The sequence below is a fragment of the Lissotriton helveticus genome, chromosome 2_1 (assembly GCF_964261635.1).
Source record: "Lissotriton helveticus chromosome 2_1, aLisHel1.1, whole genome shotgun sequence".
Classification (NCBI taxonomy): domain Eukaryota; kingdom Metazoa; phylum Chordata; class Amphibia; order Caudata; family Salamandridae; genus Lissotriton; species Lissotriton helveticus.
This window is the reverse complement of record NC_136059.1, coordinates 519948879-519967568: the sequence shown is the minus strand read 5'-3', so window position 1 is coordinate 519967568 and position 18690 is coordinate 519948879. Positions and strand designations below refer to the sequence as shown.

Here is an 18690-nt window from a genome sequence, read left to right as displayed (position 1 = left end):
AACCGTTACTGGTTAATATAACGCGCGAGGTGTTGTGTTTAAATGATTGCTTCTTTTTAACCAATAGAGCCGTTTATTTTAACGACGTTTACCTTTACAATTGCCTAACTCAATTTGGTAAATAAGTTACCTTTCGAAGCTTGGTAATGATAGGTCTAAAAGAAAGTGTTCACGTTGGGGCTAAAGACACGAGCAAACCAACAAAAGCGCACTGATGACGTTTGGGCGGATTCCTCGGCCCCTCTCAAATATGTGGTTGTCACCAAGGATGCGAAAGGTGCAGTGGCACCGGAGCCCATGTAGTTCTCACGGAGTATTGCACTTAGCAAAATGATGCAATCAAAAGCACGTTTTCGCTTGCTCCAAGGCTCATTTCACGCTCACCACGTCACTAACTGTCGCGGGCAATTCCGTGGGAGAGAAAGGAGCTCAAATAGGTCTGAGGGAGTCCCCCGCAGCAGCTGCGAACAATAGATTGTACAAAGCCTCGCACAACAATAATACAAGGTCAGGTTGATAGGACAGCGACGGGCGGCCTAGAACACAGTTTAGCATGGGAATAAAGTTAAAATAAACCAAAATAAGCTCACGGGTTAGTTTAGAGCGGCAACCAGGTGGGCCATCCTATGGTTGTTGAATGCAGGTGTGCATGAGAGTAATATTATTCATAAAGCGCAGCACCAATGCCGAACTCTGTTCTGGCCATTTCTGTTTTCCGGGATCCTGTTTCCAATATAACAGATGGATTGGAAGTGCGGAGCTCTGTGCAGTAGGCCCATCTGCCGTTGAGTGAGCACGTTTTCATAAAACCCACTTTGATATTGATGCATAGGGGCGCTGGTTACACGTGTACAGCCAGTCGCTCGCGGACAAACTGACAGCACGGTACGGGCGTCGTGAGAGGGAGAGAAGTACTGGTAGCAGGCGTAGGATACACTGTTGCTTAAGAGTGATAATTTACGGTGCTCGTTATTTACTGTTAATGTGTGTTCCTATGAAAAGGATGAGATGACGATCTTTATTGTCTGTAGAAAAAAATCAAGTATCCACCGTAGTATCCTGCATCCCAAGTACGGTAATGAATGGAATGGGGGACAACAGATGAAAAAGTTATCATAAACACACACGTTAACCAGATCATAAAGCATCGCCCGCGGGTGGCCTAGTGTTGTTTTCTTAAATATGCAAATTCAAAACTCATCGCATAGGTTTTGGGCTTGGCCAGTCCCCGTTTGTTTCACCAACCACCCTTCACAAATTATAGAGTGCAATTCAGAAAGTGACCTCAAAGCAAGCGTTTCTTCCTAATTAAGGACCGAGTCACACATTGCTGACATTCCTCAGCCGCCCAGGTGTACATGCTGCGTCAAAGGTGGGTTAATAAAGTGAGCTTGCACTACGGTCCCCCGTTAGTTTAGTCCTTCGAGTAACATCACTATCGTAACTGTTGCTTTGAAGTTTTCAGTCAAGTACAGTTGCCCATCTTTCTAAAGAGGGGGTATACGGACTACATTTTAACATCCAATGTCCTAGCAGCCTAAGGTCACATTTTCAAAACAAATAGTTTCAATGTGTGCCATCCGCCCCGCCCATTACATTCTTAAAGACACACACGACAAAGCGCCACTCGACTATGGAGGGTTTAAACTTCCGTTACTTAGTATCTCGGACTCTGCAACAACGAAATAGCATGTCTTTACAGGAACCGCCTTTGCAAGTTTACCAGCGTGAGAAACATAAGTTCTTTCAAATAAAAATAAAACAGGGTCAGGAGTAATTTTATTCTTTATTATATTTTCTTAAATATAACTGGACCTGTCCGGAATTTTCTCAGACGCAAACATAAACAAGCACTCACCCGACGATTTCTGGATGATTTCTTCCGGCGGGCGGCGGTCGGGGGAAATAAGTAAACGCCTACCTCCGAATGACTGAGAGAAAAGGGGCGGGACTTTAAAAAAGACCCAGAAACGCCCACGAATCGCGTAGTGACGGGGGAAAGAGTGATTGACAACCATCTCTTCCAAAGGCTAGCCTCCATTTATGGAGCTAGCCAATGGAAGAGAGAGGCGGGTTAAAGCCCCATACTGTAGATCAAAAGATTTCGCCTGCGCGAGCACTGCTGCGCAGTGCTACGGCCAGGCGAAACCTAAACAGTTTGGAGTTGGTGCACGATAAGAGTAAAGAGTATTACAATAAAAGTCATGGCACTAAGGTTGTACCAGTTAAAATTGGTGATTGGGTTCGCAATAAAAAGACCTTCTAAAATTCCCATGGGTGAGAACCAATTTGAAGCTCCTTAAGAGGTGGTAGAGGTCCTTCGCAATGCTGTAAGACAGAGATGGTAGAGTGTGGAATCTCAAAAGCATTGCTTTTTACTTGGGACATCGCTCAAAAGTGGCGCTTGATATAGCCCTGTGTGCTAAAGACTGGTCAGATTGTGAATGGATTGAAGACTACTTTGATCACAGTGCTGTCCAATCTAGGTTGGCTTCTGACGGGATTCATAATAATGAACTAGTCGAGGGTAACCAAGACACTTTTGGTGCTAGGCAAGAAAACTTGAAAGACACTGTTGCTCCAGAGGGAGCATGTTTTGGGAAAAGTGAGCAGGTGCATTCTAGTATGACTGAACCTGTAAGAGGAAGTGGAGATGTTAGTAATGATGGGAAAAGGAGAAGGGTACTTTAGGGTTGATTGAAGGAATATGGAATGTAACTTTTATTGTTGTTTCTTTTCCTTTTCTCTAGGTGCTTAATTTTAATTGAAGGAATATGTAACTTAATTTTTATTGTTGTTTCTTTTTCTAACCTCTAGATGTTTAGTTTTGATTGAGTTTTTATGCATTGTTATCTAATTCTATTTTATGTAGTAAAGGTGGGGGTGTTGTATTGTGCTATTATCTTGTAGCAGAGCGAGGCATAGAATGCACTTTGTGTTCTATTGCGGATTCCAGTTCAGGAGATCAGTAACTGCTGGTGTCCTGGAGTGGAAGCCGTGCTGCCTGGCTCTTACCTGTTTTACCTATCCGCTACTAATAAAGTTCTTGGAAGAAACACCTGGTGGATCCTTCATTACACACTGGATTAACAACAATTAAATTACAATAAAGGTACATGGATAACCTATTTTTCTTTAATAAAATTTAAATTTCTCGTTCCCAGTCAAGGTGAAATCCATATTGACAACATAAAACCTACCAAGTTGTTTTTCACTGTGGCAAGACTGCCCCTCCTTTTAGAAAAAAACTGGGTTACATTATATCAATTTATGATGCGTAACTTCAGATGGGGGCAGCTAGAACCATGATTCAAAGACTCAGTTTAATAGTAATATAAAATCCAATGTAATGGTCAGATCTGATTTTATATTAGTATTTTTAGAAATGGTACTTTCAGAAAGTCATTTCTCTACAAATGTGCCTTTCTGCCAGTGTCACCAAACTATCAACCACTACGCCGCGGCGCACATTCTGCCGCGGTGCAGCACAATTTGACGCGTGTGCAGTTCGGACTGCCCCCGGCCGCCCGACGCACATGCCCACCGTCCCACGCATGAAAAAGGGTAATGCCTATGCTGTGTTGTGTGTACTGCTATTAGAGTCTAGCCCCTTCCTGAGCTGCTCAGTCACGGGCAGATGTAGCTCACAACTAAGCCTGCCTCTCTTTGTTTTATAGTCCACTTAACTCCAAACCCAGCGGAAGGGCTGAGCTGCCCCAGAACTGGTTGGAGTGATCACAAGGGAAGGTCTGCCCATTAACATTTCCACACCTGAGTGTGCACAGGGGCCTCTGATTGGGGGAAGAAGGGTTCTGCCATGGGGAATTTCGGTAGAGAAGGGCACTGTGGGATAGTTTACAGTAAAACACACTGGACATTCTACATAAAAGGGTAGGATGACTCCTGGGAACTTTTACCCCATTAGTTAGGGAGTGGCCAGAAGTTTCCCTCACCCACAGTCTGGCACTGAGCATAAAAATGGCATCCACAGTATCCATATCAGAACATCCCTGGCCCGTGAAGGATCAGAAAGAGGACTGTTCTGCTGTTTGAAGAACTTTAAGCTAGATTGGATGTCCTTGCCCTGAACCCAGTGCCCCAAAAGAGGCCCCCACTGTCAATTGGCTGACCTCCTATTTGAGCTACAGGGATTCTACAAGCTTTCTGAGGCCTTTCCTGCAACAGCTCAACGGACCAGTTCCAACTAGACCTGCCCTGGACTCTGCTGGAGTGAATCTTGACCCTAAAGTTCTGTCGCCAGGGTCCTGGACCCTTGGCTGGTGTCAAAATGTACTCCTACTAATGTTTCCTGAAACCTGGGACTTAGAAACTTTGGCACCTTTATGCTCTAAGACCCGAAGGGGACAACTTGCCAAGCCTATCCGACAAAGGTGCATAGTGGCTGGGCCAAAGATTCAGGTTACTCCCACCATGTTCTTCTCCGCTGCAACAAATTCAATCCAGAGGGACTTCACAGAGACAATGTCCGCCCTTGCGGAGCCCTCTTTGACTACAGCTTGCAGCCTTGCTCTGCTGGATGAATGCAAGCTTCAAAAATGTGACTGAGTCTTAAGGTAGAAATCTTCACCAGGCGAAGGTGCGAGAAGTATCTAGCAGACAAGCATAGCTGCCGAGGCTTCAGATTGCTGTGTGTAACATTTTTATAATGTCAGTGTAATTATGAGTGACATTTCAACAACTATGAGTGACACTTTCTCCTGAACAAAATCAAGCAATGAAGACAAGGGAAACGTATAAATATTAGAAATTACACCTGTTTGAGCAACAAGAAACTCTAAGAAGATGTTAAAATTGCAGGAAAGCACCAGAAATGGAAGGGCCCACACATAGCTAGGGGTCAAAATTCGGCCACAGGGTGTAATTTATTTTCAAAAAGACACATTGAGCAATTTAATAAAAATCAATTTGCTGATTACAGCATGGAGCCACCTGCTATTATTAACCTGTGGCTGAGAGAAAGTTGCATGGCTAGTCTAAGCACATAACATTACAATACAATGAGGCATGATTGGGGGCTAGAACAAGCCTCAGGAGAAGAGGCAGACGGAGGTACACATAGCCTACCTCTGTAGGCTGTATTATTAAAAAAGACACTTTCTGAGACACTGACTAGCAGTAATCATTCTAAAGCTCAGCGTCTGACCACCCTGGCCGGGGTCCGGTGTGTTGCCGGCGCTATGACCTAAGAGTTCTTGTACCAGTGTGTGTCATGCAGCACGCTGTAAGACTAGTCTAAAAAACACATATGGCACTGAATTGTTTCCTTTAAGATATTCCAGCTATTTAGCAGAAACACGTCTAACCGCCACTAGCTCGGCCCATGAACCGGCGCTACCAGCAAGAATAGCATCCTTAGATGACTCCCAGGGAGCTTCTATGCCTGAACCAGCTGCGGTGCCTACTGCTTTGCTAGAGAACATACTTTTGTCTTCAAACTGCTTGCTTCTGCCCACTGGATACCACGCCCTCCTAGCTGTCCTGCCTGCAGCTGCCTAGGACTCACACAGTTTGTGGGGCTCTTTGTGAACTTGCCTTGCCACCTTGCACCAACCCCTGGCTAGACTCGTAGACTTGCCCTGGTTGCACTGTAGTGCTGCTCTTCATCTCTCCCACGGAAGCACCAAAATTAAATATGCCTGCTATGATCCCCCAGCCAGACCCCGCTTCGCACCTGACTGGGAATAACCCCTGCAATCATGCTCTATGTCGCACCCCACTCCTGGCTGTGCACCACTGAACGCTACTGGTGCCTGTCCTGGGAGCCCCGGCGCCCGACTGCTGCTGTCCAAAGTTGTTCGGCCTCGTGGAAGCTATAATGAATGCACCGCTAGCTGCAACAGTATTAAAAAAAATTACGTTGGTCGTCTCTCCTAACATTTAATAAATTTGATTGAGTTATTGTGACTGACAACTAGTTTAAATTAATGTGATCGTGTAATTGTGACTGACAACTAGTGAGTGACTGGTTCACTTACAGTGTTTGTCTTCGCACTCTTCTCTTCCCCCAGGCTAAGGCAGCGTGACTCTGCACCGGTGACGACAGGCCCTCAGCCTCCTACCGTGCTCTCTTGACTACAACATGTTGCCTCGTGTTGGCCGGCCCGGCTGCCAGCGTTACCATTAAGCTCCTGAGCCTCCCCCACATTGCGGGCGGGCTGGTTGGGCAGGGCAGGTCTGAGTGACTGGTGCGAACAGCAGAGTGCTGTGGGGCCGAGCAGCACCATGATTCCTGGCCGCCCGCAAACAAGTGAGTGACACTAGGCATATGGGCCAGTGTGCAGCAGAGGGAGTCCTCACAACATTTAAAACCTCCCGGCTGCACTCTCTGGAAGGAGGAGGCAATGTCATGTCCTACTGTGAATCAAAAAAGATACATTGTAACAGCACTGGCTGTCACTCTCTGAGGCTGAGCCTAAGTTGCTAGGAGGGCGCGGCCCAAGCCTACATGGGCAGCCCGTGCAAGCACTGAAACGCGCCGCCAGCTGCAGCACACTGTTTACATTGCACGGTCTGTGAAAGCTCTGAGACTGTGCATTATGCATGACAATGCATTTCAGTGCAGTGATGCGGAGCACCACACTGAAATGCCTTAGTCTAACGCCTGATGCGTGATAATTGGCAGGACTGGACAAGGGACCTTCCTTGGGCACCAAATTTAAATGTCTCCCACTCCGAGCTTTCCCACTAAAACTCAACAGCTTCATCGAGACCTAGTCCAGTGTCTACCCGATGATAAGAAGAACCTTAAACTGTATAATTTCATTGCTCTGGTTATACTTATTACATTTTTTGCATTTTGGTGTAATGTTTTAAAGCAAAATTAGTTTTGGAATTTTCCTATGTTGTGGTTTCACTTTATTACTATTTGAATACTGCATAAATACTTTATACATTAAGTTAAGCCTGACTGCTTTGATTCTAAGTTACCAGAAGGTTAAGAACAGGTTTATTTAGTGACTTTTATGGTTCACCCTGACATGGATTGTGATTATTATTTGAGGTGGGTACGCTCCATCCCCCAACTAATACTCCAATTCCACACACTTGCCATGTAGGAAAATCCTATTTTTATATATTTATTAAGTCGCCCCCAAAATGTGCCTCACTAGGTAGGTCTTGCCAGACTTTAGTGTGAACAGACCCAGCTGTAGGTTGAAATCTTTACATCCCATCTCTGCATTGGGAAATACTAGATAAATGTATCAAAGGCATTGCATACTTCATTTTAAAAATCTGATTTAATTATGAAATCTGATATTTTTGTAATTTAAATAGAAAAATAACTTTCTAAAAATGTACTTTAGAGTGCATGAGCCAGAATTGGCATGAAATTAGTTCTACCATAGCTCACACTTTCAGGGCTGGAAAACACATCCTTGGCTGGGGGAATTAACGACTCTGGCTTGGAGGCCAATAGCCTACCTCTGAGCCACATAAGAGCAAATGGGAAGTGAAAGCTGACCGCTTATCAGGGTTTAGCCAACTAGGAATGGACAGCAACAGTTAGTTGAATGAAGGGCAGCTATAGCACTAACTCTTGACTTGGAAATGCCAAAGAGGGCTTCTCTTATTCATTCCCAGGACCCTCCCAGACAACCATGCTCCAGTCACGGTTGGAAACCAGAGACTCCTGGGTAAATTTACAGTAAGGTAAAGACAAAGTGCTGCACAAGGAGGTGGAGGTACTGCATGAAAATGGTTAGGATTGGGTGGTAGAATTTCTCTAATCACTGGCTACTGCATAGGATAAAGTTGGCACCTCAACCACCACCACCTCAGAAAACTCCTGTACCTGGGAAGCCTACACCTGAAGAAGAAAGCTCTGCTGGAAGACACCATATAGTGGAATAAGAGGTTTATCAAGTTGGTATGGGTACCCTCTGACAAAACAGAACTCCGTTCCCAACAACTACTTGCATAAATCTACGTAAAAATGTGCTCCAAATACAATCCTACATTGTTGAAGTCAGCTTGTGCAGTTGAAATCATGACATTTCAATTAACTTTATTAAACGCAAAAATATGCTCAATTTCGTTTGCAACTTTAAGAATCGAAGTGATTGACCACATTTCTCCTAAAAACCTATAATTGGAAACAAAACCGTGTTCAAGAGGCTGGGAGAAAAAAAACTAGTTTATTTGTGAGGTACAATTTTCTTTGCATCCAACATCATTTATTTGAGATTCCTAAGTGACCAGAAGAGGAAATAAGTGACCAACACTAGGCCTAATCAACACACAGCGCAGACAGTGCTCTCCACAGAGGGTGGCGGCTCTAAAACTTGGAGTTGCTTCCTGCCAAGAGCAGCGGGGGAGAGCGGTGCCAGCAGCCTCGGAGCTCAATGCTCGGCGCGCGCACTGCTCGCCTCAAGGAAACTACCAGAAGGACTTGTGTAAACGTTCCAACGAAGCTTGTTACGATCATCCATAAGACAAATAAATCACATATATAGTAACGTTTGCTATGAGGGAGCACACTTACTGTAAACGTGCTCCGAGGAGCAGTCCAGTAAAAAGGCCGGCACCCAAATATGGCAATGTTCATGCGCCGCGCCGCGCGTGCGCTCGAGACCCTCGGCGACCTTGACTGTCCCCGTGCCTGGCGCACAGAGCATCTTTGGCTGCAAATGAGTCCGCACGTGCCGACCACAGCTGTGCGGCGCATCTGAAGCGAGGCTACTCAGTTTAGCACCTTCAGGTTTAGACACTTTCCATGCCACAGCCTGTGATGTCACTGGGAATGTGTTGTTCTTGTCACATGAGTTGGAATCGCTTACATGTCATCTTCCAAACTTTTTTCCACGCCTGCAAGGCCCTCTCCCTGCACCTCCCTGACACTCCCTCTTTAAATAGGTTAAGCCCATGGCGTTCGCTTCTTTCCAATTCTGAAGTAATTTAAATATGGGTATGTTGTCGGACAAAATACCAGCGTAAATAAATTCCAGCAGAAATGGTAGGAACAGAGAAGCGAACTGGGAAGAGTAAATAATTGACAATCACGAGTCATTAATAAACTCATGCAGTCAAAAAAATTACAATTTCCAATGATGCGACTTTTTATATTAAAATGTCTGTTGGGGAAAAATGTTTGATTACCTTGAATTTGCTGTACAATAAATAAAATGACTCGTAGGGTGGGTTCAACATCCACCAGTACAAGGACACAACATATATATCCATCCTTGGCTGCTCTGCTGCTGAAAATATAAGTGAGGTCATCAGACATGAGGTCAGATCATGGAAACTATCCCCGAGTCTACTGGCACAGCGCAGGAGGCAAACATAGCAAGTGACACCAACAAAACCTGATCTGGGTGACGTTCAAGGAAGCCAATGGTATTACAGCACAGAAAACTCCCCTCGACTGTGCAATAACAAAACGAAATCCACTGAAATGGTGTGAAAACACTGAACGTCGAGGGATTTGGAGGGAAATGTCATTGGTGTGAGCCAGGGCTCACCCACAGACTAACGGGACAGCCATTAGGGCAAACAGATACGATAAAAGCAGAGTTTATGGCTTCCATGCCCAACTTTTTTTTTTTTACCATACCAAGAAAGTCAAGTGAGAGTTTGAGTGAAAGAAAAAACAGAAAAGGATGCTGAAATTGAGACGCATTGTAGGAAAGAACTGCTTTCCACTGCTATCAACAATAGGGGCATTTAGTAAAATATCTCCTGGACATTCTAAATCGAGTTCAGCGTGCTTTCTAATCTTTTCTGGATTTCCTGCTTCTCCTTTGCAGCAGTTAAAAGTTACGGGAGCGAAGAAAAGAACAAAGTTGCATTCAGCCACTCACAATCACAGTGCACAACAGCTGCACCCTGCACACTTCCATTCGGGAAATAGATGAAAGATGCTCTCTCCGAAGCCACGGAACCCTTTTTCCTTAAAGTGTGACGGACACTGCTCTCAACACTGCCCACTGCAGCTTTCCCTGCCAATCCATGCCAATAATAACAAAGCCTGAACGGCAGCCTATCAGAGACTCTGGAAGGATAATGCCAGCTATTAGCGAGCGATTATTAGCAATCAGTCATTCGCCGTTTCTTGTGACAGGACGTGCCTCTGCCACTTGTCTCACACAGCCACACTGGTGCTTCAGAACTGAAGGTCAAGGCTAATGAAGGGCGGGACTGAGCGCCCATTATTGGCTGAATGAATGAAGATTGCAGGCACTCTTTGGTGATTCCACTCACAGGCTGCAGAAGAGCACTCCCCAGACGCAATGAGAGCCGTGGCAGTAATGGACAGGCTCTAAGGCCGGACGGTGGGTGACCCGCCCGAGGGAGGCACTCACCGTTCTTGCTGATGTCTAGCTCCCTGAGGTTGATGAGGTTGGCGATGGACGCTGGCAGCGCGGTCAGGTCGTTGTCCGGCAGGCTCAGCTTATGCAGACACTGGCAGTTAAAGAGTTGCTGTTGAAGAACACAAAACAGGCTGTTAGCACGCGCTTCTCTGCACTGTCTTTATTCACGCACGCACGCACATGTATTAAAACAGTATTTTTTAGCACACCAGGCAGGTAGGTAGCAAATGATCTTCAGGGTCAGTGCATATACTTACAATACGGGAAAGGTTAAAACTACAGTTAATCTTGAGTTTTCATTGTGTATGTAAACATCTTTGAACTATAGCCAGGGTCACTGGGATTATGCGATGGTGCGGCTGTGGCGATTTTCACATAATTATACATTTGCCTCATAATTCATCATCTGCAGCATTATCTGGAGATTTTAACAAAAACCATTTATTTTTACTTCAAACGGTTCAAAAGTTACTAAAATGCAGCGCCACGTGTTGATGGGCAGTGGAAGGCCCTTTATCAAAGCTGCAATTGTCACATTTCTGTTGCTTATAGGCTACCTTTGGGTGTTAAACGAGTACTAATGAGGTGCAACTAATACCCAGTAGTGTTGGTAAGTTAAAAAAATGATGAAATAATGAAGTAATACTATTACAAAATATGCTGCGTTATGCCGTATAATTGTCCTTTTCTTGCCCTATGATTTTACTGAACCCTGCTGCATAATTTGGCCCTCTTCTGCCGCACAATTCCAGTGTCCCTGACTGTAACAAACAAGTATAGCTGAGTGGACAAATTACTAAATGAATATACATTTTCTTCTGCACATTTAAGGTATCAAACTATGCTGTTACCACTGTCACATTTCTTTTATATACATCCTCTACTTTTCTATCATCTTATAAGTGCCTATATTTCTTTTATTTCATCTATTGCACAGCATTTGTATATTTCAATATTTCACCCTTTTATTAATCATTTTATAACAATCAAGCTGTATTAAAACATGTCTTTATCCTTAACCCCTTCTATGCTGATGACGGCCCCTGTCCGTCATGCATCACGGTGGGCGTGTGCTGATGACGGCTGGGGCCCGTCATGATCCTGCCCACTCTTAAAAACGGCCGCAGATGCGCAGAATCACGGCCACGCCCAAGGGGTTAATGCATAAAGTCCTTGCATAATGTTCATAGCCCAACACCCTTGTTTTGGTGTTCATTAATCATAGGAAGTCACCAATAGAAAAATGAAAAGGTAAACGACTCATTTAAAGGAAATATGACGAAATGGAACGTGTTGCCTCTCCAGAACAATAATAATCTATTCTTAAGAAGAATTTGTTTATATTATGTTCTAAGCTCATGTTCTTAGAGGGTTAATGGGCACCCCTATATACTACTGCAGGCATTTAAACTCCCAGAAATGGACTTATGTGGCGATGGCGAAAATGCATGACACACCGCGCTTCACAATGGCCTCTACCACTGATGTGCTAGGCCCTGTTCACTTCAACAGGAGATAAAGGCTGAATCTTTATTTGGGGAAATTAAAATACCAACATGACAGCAAAATGGGTATAACATTATTAACCAAAGACATAGCAATATACAGGAATTTTGGAGAAAAAAAGTCTGAATCTCAAGTTTCAAGCCACAGAGTATACCATATGTACTTTGGGTCTTGCGTCAAACGCTGGTTGCGGGCAGTAACTGTAAGGTGCAATGCCATTTACCATTAATGAATTGGGGTCCCCGTTGACTTCCAAATACCAAGTTACTCCACTCCCTCTTTACACGCGTGTGCACTAGAGATGGCGAAGTCAAGCAGTTAGAAACTGCTGCCCAATTTACCACAGCAAAAGACACACAAAGGCAATGTTCAGTCAAAAAAATACATTTTGAAAGATTCAGATAGGCAAAATGCAGCACAAAAAATGTTACGCATCTGGAAAAAAAAGATGCTCAAGCCTTCTGGAGCTAAAGCACCAACACCAATAATTGCAGTATTGACTATGCACACAATAACATAATATATTTCAGTCGTGTACATTTATAACACACAATTTTTAGAGAAAGCCAAAGTCAACAAACAACAAGCCCAGTGTTTGATTCAGCGGTGATTTTGGGAAGATTTAATGATTCCACACCAGCCGACACGTGTTTCGTCGCGTGGGAACAATATCACCGCGACTCATCAGGGCTGTGTTAAAGGTAATATGGCCAATAGATCGCTCTACCGGTTATATTTCCGACCTGGCATGGCCCGTGACCTTGTAGATGATTATCTTGAATGCGCGTTATTCCGAATAATGAAAAAAGTCCTTTCAAAAGTCCCAGTCACTCTTCAATACCAAAGGACGTCTAGTTTTCTGAACGTGGAGAGTTAGCTCCGGTCAAGTAATTAGTGTGCTTGTATCCTGGGAGAGGATCAAGGTTAGGTCTCCATTATTGCGGGTAAGCACCTGATCGTCCCGATATAGGTTCGTTGGACGTAAAGCAGCCAGTACTCCCGGGTCACTGTGTTCCAAGTAGCGGAGTACTGGCTGCTTTACGTCCAACGAACCTATATCGTTATGTATACCCACTGTTCTCTCAATAATTTGGTGTCCAGTAAGGATTATGTTACTTACCCTGTAAGCATCTGTTCATGGCATGTAGTGCTGTAGAATCGCATGCTTTGCATACTTCTACATCTAGTGTTGGATCCGGATGTGTGCAAGTTGTTTTTCTCCAAAGAAATCTTTCAAGTTTCAAGATGGATTGACTCCTCCTCTTGGTGATAATTCACATAGGCATCGACTCCATTGTTAGATTGTCTTCCCGCAGGCAGGTGAGAATGGAGTGTAAGCATAGTGAAGAGATGTCCATACGTAGCAATAGAAGTAAAGGAACCTGCAACAGCCACATGTGTCCAGAGAGGAGGGTGGGCACATGTGAATCTACAGCACTACATGCACAAACAGATGTTTACAGGTTAAGAACATAAGCCATTAGAGGTATGTGTATCGGTAGATACATATGCTTTGCATAGACTATAAAGTAGTACTCCCCATAGTGGCGGCTAATCGCTGGGTGTTGCAGTTGTTTGAAAGAGTGTACGTAGCACTGCCTGTCCTACATTAGCTTGTTGGTGTGCTAGAACATACACACAATAATGCTTTGTGAAGGTGTGTGGTGTGGACCATGTAGCTGCTTTGCAAAGGTCAGCTAATGGAATATATTCCAGGAAGGCCATGGAGGTCCCTAGTTTAGAAGTTGAGTGTGCTCTAGGTGGTGTTGGTAAAGTTATGTTGGCTTTAATGTAACAAGTTTAAATGCATTAGAATATCCATCTGGTGGTTCCAGATTTGGATATAGGCTTTCTTTTTTGTGGTGGTGAGAAGGCTATAAAAAGGTGCTTTGCTTTCCTAAAAAGCTTTTGTTCTGCCAATGTAGTACATGATGGCTCTTTTGACATCTAATATATGTATAGCCCTTTCTGCAAATGAGTCTGGTTGTGGGGAAAATAAACTGGCAACTTAATTGACTGGCTGAGATAAAAATGTTAGGCGACCTCTGGGAGGAAATTTGGGTTGGTGCAAAGGACCACCCTATCTCTGTGGAGTTGGAAGAATGGTTCTGCTAAGGTTATTGACTGGAGCTCACTAACATGTCTAAGTGATGTGATGGCAATAAGAAATGCTAGCTTCCATGACATAAATTGGAGGGGGCAGTTATGTAAGGGTTTGGATGGAGGACCCATGAGTCTTGTGAGAACAATGTTAAGATTCCATGAGGGCGCAGATAGAAGCCGAGGTGGAATCGCTCTTTTAAGCTCTTCCACGAAGGCCTTAATAACAGGTAATTTGAATAATGTAAATGTGGGTGTACTTGTAAAGCGCACTGCGACTCCATGGAGTATCCTGGCGCTGAAGACCGCTGGGGAACCCGTCCTGGTTTTCCCTGTGAGATGGTCCCTTTCTGGGTATCTCCAAGGTGACACCAAGCATCCCCGGTGTCTGTGGGGGGCCGTTGTAGAGATGAGGCAAGCTTAATGCCCAGAGTTGCCAAGTGTGTTCCCTGGTTAGAGTAGGCACCGAGGCGAGAATTATCGAGTCCGTTTTGACCCTGGTCCACGACCCTGCCGCGTCGGGAATTGAACCCTGGTCCTGGGCCGTTCTCTGCTTACGGGCCTGCCGCCTATTACCAGTGAGCCACACCACTCCACTGAGAGGTGTTGTCTGTTTTGGAGATAGGCAGCTTTTGCTGCAAGGTGTAAGCATATGGATGTGAAAGCGAGACCAGAGAACTGTAAAGGCAGCAAGTAACAGATTATGTTTTGTATAGTGGCATTGAGTGGATTCATGTGTTTATTGTGGCAGTAACAGACATATCTTTTCCACTTGGTTGCGTACCAGGCCCTTGTCGTGGGCTTACATTTTCTTTGAAAATGACAATACATTCTGGTGGAAGATTGAGATATTGAATTCTATGACCTCAGGAGCCATATCACTGAGTTTGTTGTTTTTGGAATTGGGTGCCCGATTTCTCCATGTTTCTGAGTGAGAAGGTCCAGCCTGTTAGGTAGGTTCTGGTAGGGAACCACTGAGAGTTCTAGTAGTGTTGTGACTATGGCTGGCACGCCCATTTAGGGGCTACTAGTATGAGAGATGTTTACCCGAGTTTCTGAACCTGAAAGGGAAGGAGTGGGGGAAAAGCATAGGCAAATATCCCTGACCAATTCACTCATAGAGCATTGCCCTTGGATAGTGCATGTGGGAACCTGGAGGCAAAGTCTGGACATTTCGCGCTGTCTGTTGTTGCGAACAGATCTATTTATCAAAATCCCCATTTGTGGAAGTAAGGGAGGTGGACTCCTGTTGCATTGGGATATGATAATCCTATGTTTTTGTTTAGCATTTCCCACAGATAAGGTTGTACTTGCTGATGTTGAAGGTGAGATTTAGTGGGATTGACAGTGACTCCCAGTTGGTGAAGGAGATCTATGGTTGCTTGCGCGAAATGCTGGCATAGATGAAGAGCCAGTCGTCCACATAAGGGAAAACATGGATGTTTTGTCTTTGCGGATGTCTGCTACACCGGCTAAACAGTTAATGAATACCCGTGGTGCAGTAGTGATTACGAAGGGTAGGACTTTGAATTGGTACGGTTTACTGCTATTACAAACCTGAGGTATTTGCGATGAGCTGGGTGTACTGGAATATGGAAATAGGCGTCTTTTAGATAGAGGGCAGTGAGAAAGCTGCCTTGTTGAAGGAGTGGGATCACATCTTGGGAGTGTGACAATATGAAAGTGCTGACAGGAAGAAGTGGCTTTGAGGTCTTAGATCTAGAATAGGCCATAGAGTTTTGTTCTTTTTGGAGATAAGGAAGTATAGGGAGTATACGCCTGATCCTTGATGGTAAAGAGGGACAGGTTCTATTGCTCTTTTGAGGAGAAGAGCTTGAGCTTTCCCTTTGAGCAGTGTTTGATGTTCCGGTGATAAGCTGTGGGTGCGAGGTGGTATGATGGGACACGTGGTAATGAGCTCCAGACAATAGCCATGTTGGATAATGTCCAACACCCACTGTTCAGATGTTATTGATTGCTATGAGGGTAGAAACTGTTGGAGACGCCCCCGACAGGTGTTTACAGATGGTGGAGAAGGTGAGGGAAGTCACTGTTTGTTTGCGGGTGTTCCCCCGCGTGGGGAAGCACCTTTGCCTCTACCTTTAGTATTGTTGCCCCAATAGGAGCCCCTGTAGTAACCTCTGGGGGAGAAATAATGACTTAGGCCAAGATCCCTCTCTGCTTCAGCTGGGCTTGAGAAATGTCTCCTCGTGGCTGACTAGTAATGCCCTGAAGCTAAACGGCACTAAAACTGAGGTGCTCGTTCTGGGTAATAACCCTGAGCTTTCGGGAACTAAGCATTGGCTTGACACTGGGCCCTTTGCCTGTCTCTGTCTCCAAAGTCAAAAACCTGGGCTTCATTATTGATAAAAATCTTTTCCTCAAACCTCATGTGTCCAGGGTCACCTCATCCTGCTTTGCTGTTTTTATTCAATACGATGGAACGCAGTAGCCCTGCCTAATAACTCCTGGTATATGGTACAATGGTAGAATCATCCGGAGGTGAGGGGTGTGCTGGGTATAAATCAGGGTCAGTTTCCCCTGAAGGGTCTATGTAATATGCATTCCAGGGGTCATTTTGTGGATATGTACCAAGTGTGCCATCCACCATATTTTGTCCACCTGTGCGATCACCGGGGGATCCCTGAAGTGATATGTCTTGGGGATCCTCAACAGACTGTGGGGGAGATGATGAGTCAGGTGGTGGGGGTGGGGAGAGTGATGAAAGTGTGGAGAATGGGTTCGACCGGAACCTCAACATTTGTTTTCGGCTTGGAAGCGTTTGGTTTGGAGTTGTGTTTGCGTTTCGGCGCCGAAGTTCTGCTTGGAGCCGAACCAGAAGACATGAAAGGTCGGCTTGGTACTGGTGAGCGGATAGGTGCTGATGCCCAAAGCTTTGGCTAAGGCTAGTGTTTCTTAGCCGAGCAAGAGGGCAGGGCTTCAGAGACAGCCGCCCGGTGCCAACCATGGCCATAAGGCAGTGAGGTCCGATACCTCTTTTTCTAGGTGTTGGGTGTTTTTAATTGTGTTCCACCCTGAGCTGAGAGGGCAGGGGATACAGTACTCACAGCTTCAACCTCAGTTGTGGTTTTTTGTGATTTTGAAGTCCTGAACATGCTTTAATGGAGAATTCTTCCTTCTCCACTACGGAAGCCTGTGGGTGTTCTTCTCCGATGTCGTGGTGGCCGAAGAGGTCAGGAGTTTCGGCGGTGGCTTTCCGCTGCATTTTCGAGCCAGCGTGCTCATCGATCCCAGAGTCTTTTTAGAGCAGAAAGGTCAACATGCCTTGCAATCTGCTTCCCTGAGTTCCGGTGACCAACACAGGTTACAGACTTGATGGGAGTCGGTCCATGGCTACTTTGCATAGGAGCATGAGCTAAAAACGTACAGGCGTCCGTTCCACCACCAGGAGGACCGTTTGCTTAAGACCTAGTGGAGAGTAATTTTGAAGGCCCCAAAGGACGAGGCCCTATAGGGGCCGCAGTAGAAGCGCACCAATCCGACAGGCGATTGTCCCTCGTGCTCAGCATGGTAATGTGATCAAAAACAATAAAGGTGCGGGTTAGAGTGGATTGGAAATTGAAAAGAAATCCGTACAGTCTCTTCCAGGAGCGAAAGCACATACGCTCGAACCGGACGGCGGAAAGAAGAGAGAGGATGGGAAGAGGATGCAGCCTTACAGCTAGAGCGGTCCACCTCGAAGCTGGGGGAACTGGGTTCGAGTCTCGGCATTGACACTCAACATCCTGTGATTCTGGGCAAATCACTTAATCTCCAAGTGCCCAACAAAAAAATTAATGTGTCCATCTGTAACTATACTGGTGCTCATGTAAAGCGGTCCGATACCTGATATTTTTGGGTCTAGTTCGCACTATATAAAACTAACAAAAAACAATCTAACAATGGAGTCGATGTCCATGAGTATTATCAACAAGAGGCGTCACCTCACAGGGCAACCATAGCTGGTTCAAGGGATTCCCTTTTTAGGTCTCGCCTGAGCCAATTCGCTTGCGCATTGCTCCGGCGAGATTATAGTAAGCGGAAAAGAAAAGTCTACCAAAACGGCTGCGGATCGCATACAGTTCATGTGATCTATGCGCGTGCACACCATCGCCAGCCACATAACACACTACCATTTGTCTGTGCCTCGGCAACAGACTTCAAAGGAAGCCGCTCCCCCGCATCAGACTTCAAAGGAATGCGCTCCCGAACTTGCTGGCCTCGCTCTCGTGAGCCTTTATTTACTTGTTTTCATGGTCTGTTCTTCATCCAGCTCTCTCTCCTTACCTCTGTTTCTTCCCCTCTCTCTCGCTTTCCACCTTGTTGTTTCATATTGTTTGCCCTGGCTCTTCTCTTCCATACAGACTCACTTCTGTTGCTCGCTGCTTTTGCTCCTAGCTCGCTGCTTTTGCTCCTATGAATATTGGCCTATCTCCAACCTCCTCCCTCGCTGATCTTGGATCTCTGCCCCTCCTCCTCTTTCCTCTCTCCCTCGCCTCTCCCGCGCGTACTGTTCCTGTCTCCTATTCATTCATCTTCCTCATCCAATTTACCACCCTCTCTTCATCTCGCAGACATACTTCCATTCTTGGCTAAAAAAATCATTGTAGTATTGATCTGTGCCTACTCGTCTCTCTTCATAACACCTCCCATGCTTTGTTAATCAATGTTATATACATAACGAGGGTTATGTATACAGGTCTATTAAGAGGATACCGGTGCAAAAATAAATACATCTCATCACCACAGCCGA

General features: G+C 45.3%; 1 protein-coding gene across 6 annotated transcripts in view; it reads right to left on the bottom strand.

Moving 5' to 3' along the window:
• Nucleotides 1-18690, bottom strand: part of ERBIN (erbb2 interacting protein) — a 912789-nt gene that overhangs the window by 453277 nt on the left and 440822 nt on the right. For all 6 annotated transcript variants that reach the window (XM_078675167.1, XM_078675172.1, XM_078675168.1 and 3 more), the window contains one exon: nt 10323-10440. In XM_078675167.1, the coding sequence (XP_078531293.1) occupies nt 10323-10440 (118 nt within the window). The remainder of the gene's footprint in view (nt 1-10322; nt 10441-18690) is intronic.